Below are 13,315 nucleotides of genomic sequence, written 5' to 3'. Positions count from 1 at the left end.
TCATAAAGATTTGAGAAATAAACTAACATAGTATAAGAATTATGATAACAGATTTTTGTAAAGTGTTGTGCTGTGTTTTGAATTATTGAATTTATATAAAGTCAACATGATAATCATCATGATAATCTTCATCATTATCATAATCTTCATCATTATCATCATCAACACAATCATTGTCATTATTATCATCAACATTTCCACTGTCATCATCATCATAATTATTGTAATATCGATCACCATCATAAATATCATCACCATCAACAAAATTATCTTCCTCGATCATCACCATCATCATTATCATCATCATCATTATCACTATCATCATCACTATCATCATCACTATCGTCCTCATCATCACTATCATCATCAGCACGATCATAATCATCATCCCTCATCATCATCGTCGTCATCATATCATTAGTATCATATCGGGAGGTGTACTTTGGAGAGGGAGGGCGTACGACGGGGCGTGAGGTGGGGCATTGGCGGCGGAATTAAGCCAAAAAATTTAGGGGGGTCCATGAAATTCAGGGATGGACACAGGTAAAAAATTGGTTATCAACCAAAATTTTAGGGGGGACCTAGAAATGAAAATTGGACAAGCAAAAAAAAAAAGGTTATCAACCGAAATTTAAGGGGGGGGGGGTCTGTCCCCCCACCTCAAATTTAGGGGGGGACAGGACCCATCCTCCCCCCCCCCCCCCGCTTCCGCCGCCTCTGGGGCATAAGGTTAAGGGCCCAGGACCAAAATCCAATTGAAACCAGTTGGATTTCCAACTGGTTTCAATTGGTTTCAATTGGTTTCAACTGGTTTCAATTGGTTTTAACTGGAATTTAACAATTTCCAGTTGAAACCAATTGAAACCAGTTGGGCAACTGGAAATCCTAACTGGAACCAGTTGGGTAACTGGAAATGACTTCCAATTGGGAATGATTTCTAACTGGAACCAGTTGAGTAACTGGAAATCCCAACTGGAACAAGTTGGGCAACTGGAAATCCTAACTGGAACCAGTTGGGTAACTGGAAATGACTTCCAATTGGAAATGATTTCTTACTGGAACCAGTTGAGTAACTGGAAATCCCAACTGGAACCAGTTGGGCAACTGGAAATCCTAACTGGAACCAGTTGGGTAACTGGAAATGACTTCCAATTGGAAATGATTTCTAACTGGAACCAGTTGGGCAACTGGAAATCCTAACTGGAACCAGTTGGGTAACTGGAAATGACTTCCAACTGGAAATGATTTCTAACTGGAACCAGTTGAGTAACTGGAAATCCCAACTGGAACCAGTTGGGCAACTGGAAATCCTAACTGGAACCAGTTGGGTAACTGGAAATGACTTCCAATTGGAAATGATTTCTTACTGGAACCAGTTGAGTAACTGGAAATCCCAACTGGAACCAGTTGGGCAACTGGAAATCCTAACTGGAACCAGTTGGGTAACTGGAAATGACTTCCAATTGGAAATGATTTCTAACTGGAACCAGTTGGGCAACTGGAAATCCTAACTGGAACCAGTTGGGTAACTGGAAATGACTTCCAACTGGAAATGATTTCTAACTGGAACCAGTTGGGTAACTGGAAATCCTAACTTGAACCATTCAGTTGTGTAACTGGAAATCCTAACTGGTACCAATTGGGTAACTGAGATGACTTCTAACTGGAAAGATGGGTAACTGGAAATGAATTCTAATTGGAACCAGTTGGGTAACTGGAAATTATTTCCAATTGGTTTCCAATTGGAAATTTTCCAGTTACCCAACTGGATCCAATTGAAACCAGTTAATTTGCATATTATTTGCCAGTGTGCACAGATTAATGTTTTATGAGATTAATCATCATTAACAATGTATCTATTTAATTCTTTACAATTTCAAGTACCACACTTTTTAAAGATTAGTATTTAGAATACTTAGCAGTGAAAACCATGTTCATAAATGTTATAGATTATAATTAAAACAGATTAAAGGATAATTAGTACACCACTAACTGTTACCAAATTACATCAAATAAAAGTACATATATTTGAAGATCTTCCATATAAATATATATACATGAAAGTCTGTATTTTATCAATGCCCTTTACATTGGTATTAATAGACATATAACACTGCTTCTGTGTTGGCATGATAAATAGTTACTGCAAATGCTAATTAATTTGTAACTAATTAAGTTCGTTCCAACTGGAAGTTCCAATTGGATCCAGTTGGAAACCAATTGGTTTCAACTGGTTCCAGTTGAAACCAGTTGCCTCCAATTGGTTTCAACTGGAACCAATTGAAACCAGTTGCCTCCAATTGGATTCAATTGGTTTTAATAGGGAAATTGGAACAACTGGAACCAATTGACAACAATTGCCAACTGGTTCCAGTTGCCCAATTGGTTTTAACTGGAACCAATTGGCAACTGGTTTTCAATTGGTTTTTAACTGGAACCAATTGGCAACTGGTTTTCAATTGGAACCAGTTGTTCCAATTTCCCTATTGAAACCAGTTGGCCAACTGGTTTCAATTGGTTTTGCCCTAATTGGTTTTAACTGGATTTTGGTCCTGGGGGGCTGTACTGAAAAGAAAGTGAGAGATGAAGAGGGAGTGAGAGAGATTGGAATCTTGGGCCCGAGAAATTAAACGTCTTTTGGTCCGCTTTTGATACTTTATAACTGTACTGCGGCGTAAGTACGTAGCCATGCCGCCCGCGCGCGGTACCGGTTGCGTCGGCGCCGGTTTACCGCGCAAATGCCACGTGACCGCGGCGCGCGCAGCTAGCCTAGCCGGCCGGCCGGCCAAATTTTTAATGACAAATTTCATATCATATCGATATCGCGCATTTTGCATTACCGTATCATCATCGGTCAACGCCCGAGAATCGAAGCAGATGAGACTACCGTATTCATATTCTGATCCAAGCTGATGAATTAAATCATGTACGGAATGCTTATGAATGTTCTTTCATCCAAGGTTCAGGACCCAACTTCGTTGAACTAGCCTAAGCCCCCAAATTAAGCCAAGGTTTAGGGTGTTTTTGTCTCACAATCTCAATCAGCTTCTCCGCCTCGGCTCCGGGCACCATACGGTATCGAGTCCGGCCAGACGCCAGCAACGCAGGCGGAGCTGGAGTGCAAGCAGCTGTTGGTGATTATCGTGGTTTAGGCGTACAGTGGCGCCTGTGAGTAGACTCTACTCATAGTTATACTGTGAGCTGTGTGTTGTATTGATGCTTATCTTTAAAAATTGACACAGGCAACTATTATTAGACGTGGTGGATATAGGGGGAGGGGGGTTAAACTGTCTAGATTATAATCATCAATTACCAGAAGTAAAGTCCTGAAGCTGAAGACTGGAAAATCTCCAGGAGAAGTCCTTTAATTATTTCTGAATTCTGTAGTCATGGTAGTGTAGTACTAGTAGTGTAGTACGGTACTTACACTTGACTAGCCAAAGCCACGTACAGCCAGCGCTCCCCCTCCCACTCCATCACATCAGTATATATATATAGTACTGATGTGGTGGGAGAGGGAGCGCTGGCTAGATAAGTTTTTTTGGTAGCGAAATGGCTTCCATTTTGGACTGATGACCTTTTTTTCATGATAAATTTGCAATGTAATTTTTAGCTCATCCGGCCCGAAGGGTCAATGAGCTTGGCGTCTGTCCTCTCCGTCCACAATTTCAAAATGCTACTTCTTGGCCATTTCAAGTCTGATTTCAATTCTGTTTGCTTATATGATAGCACTAATAAGTGGGGGATTCAAAACTTCTAAACAGAATTTTGAAATTCATTAAATATGCTAATTTATGCACATGTTCAAAATTCACAAAAAATGTTTCTTCTTTATTTGTTGACCGATTTTGAATTTTTTGCTTCCATCTGGTAGAGCTTCATGATGAGGTTCACCAAACCTCTACACAGAATTGTGAAATTTTGACCAGAACAGGATATGCATGTTTCTTCTTTATTGATTTTTTTTCTTCCATCTGGTAGAGCTTCATGAGGTTCACCAAACTTCTACACAGATTTTCGAAATTTTGACTAGAACAATTTTTATGCTAATTTATGCAAAATTAATTTATTCATATTTTTAAAAATTCACATAAAATGCTCTTCTTTAATTGTTCACCGATTATGATTTTTTTTCTTTCATCTGGTAGAACTTCATGAGGTTCACCAAACTTCTTCACAGAATTTTGAAATTTTCAGTAGAAAATTATTTATGCTAATTTATGCGGAATTTATTCAGAAATCACAGAAAATGCCTCTTTATTTGTTGACAGATTTTGATTTTTTTTCTTCCATCTGGTGGAACTTCATGAGGTTCACCAAACTTCTACACAGAATTTTGAAATTTTCAGTAGAAAATTATTTATTCTAATTTATGCAAAATTTATTCATAAATCACAGAAAATGCTTCTTTATTTGTTGACAGATTTTGATTTTTTTTCTTCCATCTGGTAGAGCTGCATGAGGTTCACCAAAATTGTACACAAAATTTTTAGATTTTGTCTGGAAAATTATTTATGCTAATTTATGCAAAATTTATGCAAAATTTATTCATAAATCACAAAAAAAAAAAATTTTTCTTCATTTGTTGATCAATTTCAATTTTGTTTGCTTTATATGATAGCTCGAGGTGGCGATACAAAATTTCAACACAGAATTTTGAAATTCATTAAATATGCTAATTTACTCATATTTCCAAAACTCACAAAAATTACTTACTGGGGGTATTTATTTGTTGATTGATTTTGATTAGTTTTGTTCCATCTGAGAGCTACATGAGGTTCACCAAGGTTCTACACAGAGTTATTAGAAATTTTGACTAGAAAGTTATTTATATGCTTAATTTATATGAAATTTATTCATAGATCACAAAAAATGCTTCTATGTCATAATTTCTTCATCAATTTCAATTCTATATCCTCAATTTATGTCACCAATATAATTCACTACATTGTCAACTGGGCTGAAATTAAAATTGTGTTAAATTTCGTTGTGAGATGTTGGATGAGCTCCACATCATTGATGTGCTAGTTGTTTTTAACTGAGCCGCTCACTGACTTTTTACTATGATGTCTTAGACCTGAACCACTTTTTTAGACCAATGTGACGCTAGTCGCTAGGGTAAAGTTACACTGTTAGATCTATTATGAAATTAAACAACCATGACAACATTGGGTCAAGGGCAGGCCTAGATCTAACTTATGTGATTATTTATGTAAGTGCATACATGTCAAACCAAAAATTGCTCAAATGACGTGTATTTATAAAGTCAATAGTAAACAATTCCTGTGTTTTAGCTAGAATTCTTAAGTGTGATTATATTTATTATTTACAACGATCATTTTAATCTGATGCTTGAGACTTATATATAGCTGATAACGTCACAGATAAATTTTGTTTAACAAAATAATAAAGATAGCAATGGAAAAATAATGCAATAAAGTACGTTCTGGCATCTTATCAACTCAAAACAAATGAGTTAAATCATTGACTACTTGCATCCTGAATGAAACATATCCTGATCTCCCCCCCCCCCTTTCTCTCCAAAAGGTTTGAGCATGGCTCTCTTATCTGATGTACACACCAGTGTTCCGAGTCCAGAGGCTGGTGGGGAGTCGTTCTTTGTCAGGGGTAGCTACCTGTACTACCACTATGCTTGTGATGGTTTTAAAGATCAGGTAAATATAAGCTACAATAAAAAAGAAAATGATCAGGGTAAATGTGGGAATACATATCTTGGAAATTCAGTTCAATTCATTAATGGCTTTTATTAAAAATTACAATGCATAGCACTTGAGAGGCTGCATTGTGTTTGTTTGGCATTGTATTTTATTTTGGCCTTTAAAAAATACCCCTCTTATATCAGGGGTGTGAGAGTTCAGATTTTTTTGTTTTGATTTTTAGCTTAATTTCAGCTTAATTTTGGCTTTCCTCTGTACAGAAATTATGGGAGCTCTTTCTATTTCAGACTTTTTCAACACTCTTCAGCTTTTTTCAGATTTTTTTATTTGTGACCACTCACACCCCTGTTATATTGACACAAAAGTTGGTAAAAGAGCCCCATAAATTGCTATTTTTCTTGGATTCAAAACATTTATGTAAATCTGAATGAATAAAATAAATGGCCTTTTATTGTTTTGAAGAAGTATATACTGAGAGCATATTTTTGACCAGGAAAGTCTCCTTCAGATATGGTGTTTAGCAGCATTTTTTTCTGTAGTGTATGTAAAAAACAATAACCCCATTTATTTTTAAGTGTTCAATTATAAATGTTATTTCAAGTTGTGTGGACAAATCTCACCATCATCATTTGATTAATGGTGTTATACTATGTTTTTTTTAGCAAAACAAATCTTGATAAAAGTTTCATTTATAATAATGTTATATAGTCCAAGGAATAATTTTATTCTAAATTTGATTAGCTTTCCTGGTTGTAAAAAGAAAGCTTTTACGTATGCTCTGTACAGGCCTATGTAAAAAAAAAATTGCTGCACAAGTGAAATTTGGGTGTAGCAGTCTTTGAAAAATGTTGAGCAAATTAAATTGCAATGCAAAACCAGGGGAGCGTTTCATCAATATTTTCATCCGACAAGTTGTCAGATCTGACATCTTTCCATGATTTTGATTGGCTGAGAGGCACTGTTCCTATGGTAACTGTCGGATAAAATGGGACTTGTCGGATAAAACGTCCGACAAGTCTTTTCATGAAACGCCCCCGGGAAAATTATTCCCTCAATTCATGTTCATTTCCAGCCTTTTTCTCACATGATTTCCTTTCTATAGGGATGGGGCTGTGGATACCGCACCCTCCAATCTCTCTGCTCTCACATCCGCATCGCCAAGGGGGTGACGGGTTGCCGTGGTGACGAACCAACCTTGAGAGAGATCCAAGAGGCTTTGGTTGCTATGGAGGACAAACCGGAGAGCTTTGTCGGGTCGAGGGAGTGGATCGGCTCATTCGAGGTTTCTCTATGTCTGGATTTCTTTCATGATGTGAGTTGTAACTGTAATTTCAATAGATGTAAAAGGATTTTCAATTCTTCACTGTGCCAAATACATGGAAATTTCCAAGATATCTATTTTTCCTCACAGAACGTACTGTTACATTCATTGTAACATATAGCAATTCTAAGCCTGGATAATGAAATACTGTCCTCATTTCAATTGTGGTTATTATAAGAATCATGAAGGCTTTATGGTGAATGTTTTTATTTTTTATATTCTTGAAAGCAAAGTTATCAATATTTCCATCTTCCCATAAATTTTTTAATACCTTTATAGTACCAATGAGTGGAATAGGAAAGTTCATCTGAAAAATATTTTTTTTCTTTTTCGTTTTATGCCCCCTTTTCAGGTTAGTGGAAAGATCATCCATCTTAGTTCTGGCAGTGACATTCCTGGCATAGTTCCTGATCTGGTTAAACATTTCAAGACACTAGGCACAGCTATTATGATGGGTAAGTAAACTTTATATCTGGACCCCTGTTTCACACACACAAAAAAAACTTACGTGTTACTAATGCTGGGAGCTGAGCCGGGCTGGAACTTGGAACCCGGAGAGTTAGGGGGAATTTCTGCCGGGTCAAGCCGGTTTGGGTTGAGAGCCAAAACAGCAGAGATCGGAAGCGATAATAAGTCTTGGAAAAATATCAAATAAACAGCAAGATAATGTTACTTTTTACCTCCATGTGTGAACTGAGCTCATATTTACTCCCAAATAAGCTAACTTATTCGATCCTTAACATGAATTTCAGCCCCATCAAGCTTAGGAAACGACCTTATTTTGGCTCTAATCGCAACGTCTCCATTCAAATTCTTAGTCAAATTTCGCCAAACGTACGTAGAGGGCAGCAACAATGTTAACTACGTGTTTGCCAGTTGTAATCGCTAATTTCAGCACACATTCAAAAGAATATACAGCAAAGTGAGACCCTAGATCTGAGAATTTGAACGATGAAATCAAGATCGAAGCCGAAATAAAGCTGTTCCTAATGCTCAATGAGGTTGAAACTCAGGTTAGGATCGTCACTTGGGAATTAATTCAGACAAAAATTTAGGTTAAATTAGCCAGGTAAAACTTTTCAAGATTAATCCAGATATTAATGATGTCATCATCCTACATGAGTTTAATAGTAAACATATTCGCTAATCCCTTTCCAATGAAATTAACTTGAGAATTGATACTTAATTGTGTTTATAACACAATTATAATGTAAATTACTGAAAGGTGTTTTGAAATGGATTTTAATGCAACCCTTGTAGGATTATGATATATGATTGTGTTCATGACATTTTTTCTTGAAATTGGGAATTTGTGACGGTCAAGTTTTTTTTTCTCATTGTAGAAATGACATGAATCAAATAATTAAAAAATTCATACTTCTCTGCCTGTCTTTGTATTACTTACTAATGCCAAATTTTTGGAATGAATTATGGCATTGTTGGGTTGGAAACCACCTCAGAAGAAACAGACGGAGACAGGGACACCCCAGATATTAAGACAGAGACACCCCAGATATTAAGACAGAGAACAATATTGATTGTTCCTAACAATTTCATTGTTTATGTTTTATAGGTGGAGACAGTGATGCATCTTCAAAAGGAATCTTTGGTGTTCATCTTGGCGCTTCACGTTCATATCTCCTTATCTTGGTAAGTCAATTTGGTTTATAGAGTACCAAAGTGATGACGTCAGTTGCCATGGTGTCATGGCGGCCTGGTTCTAAACAAATGAACCTGGGAGCCGTTTAATAAAGCTGTTCGTAAGTTAGAAGAGACTTTAAGAACGACTGGTGATCCTTTCTTACGCGCTGAACCATCGCCAATTTATTATACCATTTACCATAAGAAAGGATCACCAGTCATTCTTAAAGTAGCTCTTAACTTACGAACAGCTTTATTTACATATGTCTATAACGTTAACTTTATGCCTTTAAACCTGAAGGAAACTTAAACAACTCAAATGAAAGATTGGTGGAATGACTGAAGACATCAATGGCGCCCTGTTATGACTCTCAGAATGATGGTAACAACCAGGGACAAAACACATCACAATTTTTGCAAATACAAATGTGTGTAGACGATCGTGCAGCTGCGACTTAGTTTAGAACCAGCCGGTTTGTTGTCACAATATGACGTCACACTTTGGTACTCTACAGCCAATTGGTATAAAAGAAGCTGGTCTAATTCCAAGATCATCTAAAACTTTTACTGAAAATGCACTTAGTCTCAACTCTATTTGATTCTCCTGCAAGGATGGTCAGAGATCCACTTCATCTACTTATTATTTTGTACTTTATAGAGTTTTTGGTTCAGAATAATGTTAACATAATCATTAGGGTTTAAGATCATGAAAGTTCATCTGTGTCGGTTGAAAATAACGTAAAGTTGAAACTTTTTATCTCAACACAAAGAAAAAATTCAAATTACCTCGAAATTTTCGGCTGCTAACTGTAGCCTTCCTCAGCAATGACAGAAGTGACCTGATTCGAACTGGTGACGTAGCAATCGATAATTGGGTCATAGACGTTAGGAAGCTTGTATCGCCCTCCGTCCCTATTGAGAGAAGGTTTAGAATGCCCTGATGTAAATCGCTTCTTTCACACCCTTCAAAGTACCGTGGCTTTGTACCTTATTGATGTCCACGTGACGTCCAGGTGATTAGGGGTTATTAGTTTTAGATGTTAGATTTTATGTTTGGTTCAACATGCATAATTTTCATCGAAGCAAATGTCATGGAACCATTGGTTAAGCCATTCATTGGTCTAATAATCATTTGGTCTGAATCCTATTTAGTCTCCTGTCCAGATGGTCAACGTTCCACTTCATCTACTTGTTATTTTGTAGTTTGTCAAATGAGCAACAGAAAGTATTAAGTCGCCTACTATAGTTTAAATGATTTATCAGACTTTGCAAAGTTGCCATTGATATTTGCAATAGATTGCAAATAAGTTTCCTGCAACACCCTTGTAGGTTTATTAAATGTCCTTACTTAATGACAGTGTGAGCTATTAAGTTCACACTGAATATTCTTCTGTGCATAAGTAAGTTGACTTTCCATATATAAGTCACACATTGTGTGGGCGTTGTGGTCTAGTGGTTATGACTCTCGTCTTTCAATCTGAGGGACATGGGTTCGAATCCCAGCCATAGCGTGTTTTCCTTCAGCAAGAACTTTATCCACATTGTGCTGCACTCAACCCAGGTGAGGTGAATGGGTACCCGGCAGGAAGAAATTCCTTGAATGCCAGAGAGCTTGTAGGCAGCACGGCTATAGCCGGGGTAATGAATATAAATAACATTATTTTAATGCGCAGTTGAGTATATACATATAGAAATTGCGCATAATAAATGTGCAATTATTATTATTATTATATTCGCCTAAGTCAAAAGAAGTTTTTAGACAAGATTATGCAGAACCTGTTACATACTTCTTCTAAATCGAACAGGGCTCCGTAACACAAAGGTTTGCGATGAATTGCAAATTTGAAAGAACTGCATTGATTGGTCCCTGGTCAGTATTTAAAACCTAATGCGCATGTAACATTGATATTGATTGGTCAGTTCATTAGCGATTGATGGCTAATCTTTGTGTTACGGAGCCCAGATTTCTGTGGCCCCACAAGAATAAATTTACACATGTAGGCGAAGTTAACCATGTAATCCCTATCTTGCTCTTCATACATGTAGGATCCTCACTTCACTGGTCATGCAACGGTAGAGGAACTCATCAAGAAGGAATGGGTGTCCTGGAAACCAAGTGATTCATTCATGGCAAGCTCTTTCTACAATCTCTGCCTTCCGCAGTTCAGTAGTGTCTCGGACAGATGATGATCTAGCAAGACTTCTGCTGGATGGATGGCTGTGTAGAGTCTCTGATGGTAAGGTCCTTGTGCAATCTATGCCTTCTGCAGTTCAGTGTTGCCTCAGAGAGATGATGATCGAGCTAAGCTTATGCACGATTTTCGATGGATGGCTGTGATGTTTGGATCATGGTTCAACAAGCTGTACCTTCTACACTTCAGCTGTGAGGCGGATATATGGTCACGCCAAACTCCTGTATAATGGATGACTGTGAAGTTTGTATCTTATACAGTAGTTCAACAAGCTTTACCTTCTACAGTTTAGTAGGTGAGGGATGATGATCTAGCAAAACTTCTGTATGATGGATGTTGATCTTGAATGGCTCAACAAGCTGTACCTTCCACAGTACAGTATTGTCCTTGCCTGAGGGATGACGATCTAGCAAAACTGCAAGATGGATGGCTTTGATGTTCAACTCAACAGGATCACGCAACACTCCAGCTTGATGAATGGCTATGCAATGTCTGTCATGGTAAGCTCCTTGTACAATCTATGCCTTCTGCAGTTCAGTATTGCCCCCGAGAGATGAGGATCTATAAATTCTGCTTGATGGACGAGTTAGAGGTTCTTTTTTAATGGTTCAACAAGCTGTACCTTCCACAGTACATTAGTGTCCTTGCTTGGAGATGAGGATTGAGCCAAACTTCTGCACGATGGTTGATGGATGGCTGTGATGCTTGTCTCTCATGGTTCAACATGCCTTCGACAGTTAAGTAGTTTGCAGGAGAGATAGCAACTTGATAAAACTTCTGCTTGAGTTGCTAAATGCGTAATATCTCTTGGGGTAAGGTCCTCCAACCTGTGCCTTCTACAGTCCAGTCAGGCACCAGAGAGATGACAAACTCCCTTGTGAAAACTTCCAAATAAGTGTGATCAAGGGCCGGTAACATAAAGCTTAGCGATTGATGATGAGGATGATATTGATCATACAATCAGTGTAATCAACCGTAGAGATTGGCCCCATGATGAATCGCTACACTTTATGTTACAGGAGCCCGGGATACCTAACACAAAGGTTTATGAAAGAACACTTCTGATTGGTTTCTGATCAATGCTCTGAACAAAATAATAATAATAATACAGTTCTTGTATAGTGTAATCACATTATGTCATAATGTCCCTATGCGCTTCCAAAGGACTTGGATATTATTACCCTGGCTTTAGCCCCGCAGCCTTTTACAGCGTGGTGGTATTTCAAGGAATAAATTCCTGCCAGGTACCCATTCATCTCACCTTTGTGTTGTGGAGCCCTAGTTGTGAATCCAGTCAAGCAGTAGATACACATACCCATTGTCTTAAATACTTTAGATGTTTTCTCATGTTTTTTAAAATTTTCTTTCAATAGCATTACTTAATCATCTGTATATCTTCATTTTACATAAATTCATATAAAAACATCAAACATAATCAAAGAAGGTAAAGGATACAAAAGTTTCCCTTTACAGTTTTTGTTCATTTTAAAACTCTTACCTAATTCAGATGCAAATGAAAATGTCAAATTTTTAAATGTCTACTCCCATATAATAACATAACAGTTTTCTGAAGGTGGGGTTATATTCACAGTATCCTCACTTTCCCCTCGGAGGAGGAGAATTCCTCGTCCGGAAGAGCCGGCTCAATTATTGGATGTGATGCCAGGACAGAAACTGGGGGGCAGTTTCTGGCATTCAAGTAAAGAGTTTCGCAAGTTCTTTGTAGTACTTGCATGTACATGTAATCCTTCCTCGTCCAGTATTGTGTTCATCAACATGAGTTCATGGTCTCGTGTAATGCTCTGTACATTCCACCCTTTTCCCCATATGGCAAAGTCATGATCTTAACCCTTCCTGGCCTGAGAATGCCCGAAGCAGGAGACTATTACCTGTTGTAGGCATGTTCTGTGTTAGTCTGTGGGCTGAGAACTGGGGTTGGTAGCCAAGATGCAAAGGATATCCAGAGTCTCCAAGAAGGATTCCGTTGAGTGGGCCAGCTTCAAATTTCCGTTTTAGGCAGCTTTTCTATTTCTTACTAGGGGCATCATAGCCCTCTCAATCCTCATCTAGTGCCTGTTTCTTGTCTCTTTATTTGACATTCAAGGGTTTTACTTAAAGACTCAGGGGACTTTAACACAATGGCTGCTTATCCAGTATAGAGTTGTTCATCAACATGGCCTTGTGTAATGCTCTGTATATTTCACCCTTTTCCCCATATGGCAAAGTCATGATCTTACCCTTCCTGGCCTGAGAATGCCCGAAGCAGTAGACTATTACCTGTTGTAGGCATGTTCTGCAGTAGTCTGTGGGTTGAAAACTGCGGTTGGTAGCCAAGGATGCTAAGGATAGCCCGAGTCCCCCAGGATAATTCCTTTGAGCGTGCCAGCTTCAAATCTATGTCTTAGGCAGCTTTTCTATTTCTAACTAGGGACATCATATCCCTCTCATCTGGAGCCTGTTTCATGTCTTATTTCTACAACTCT

General features: G+C 37.9%; 1 protein-coding gene across 1 annotated transcript; it reads left to right on the top strand.

Annotated features, from left to right (window-relative positions):
* Positions 1-2,868: 2,868 nt before the first annotated feature.
* LOC135157888 (ufm1-specific protease 1-like) lies at positions 2,869-11,657 on the top strand. The gene is made up of 6 exons (XM_064115019.1): positions 2,869-3,134; positions 5,548-5,675; positions 6,781-6,990; positions 7,352-7,454; positions 8,573-8,649; positions 10,687-11,657. The coding sequence occupies exons 2-6, from the start codon at positions 5,556-5,558 to the stop codon at positions 10,825-10,827; spliced, it is 651 nt and encodes a 216-aa protein (XP_063971089.1). The 5' UTR covers positions 2,869-3,134; positions 5,548-5,555; the 3' UTR covers positions 10,828-11,657.
* The last annotated feature ends 1,658 nt before the right edge of the window (positions 11,658-13,315 follow it).

Source organism: Lytechinus pictus, unplaced genomic scaffold, assembly GCF_037042905.1.
Source record: "Lytechinus pictus isolate F3 Inbred unplaced genomic scaffold, Lp3.0 scaffold_20, whole genome shotgun sequence".
NCBI classification, from domain to species: Eukaryota; Metazoa; Echinodermata; class Echinoidea; order Temnopleuroida; family Toxopneustidae; genus Lytechinus; species Lytechinus pictus.
The sequence above is the reverse complement of the archived record's forward strand: the minus strand, read 5'-3'. Positions and strand labels throughout refer to the sequence as shown.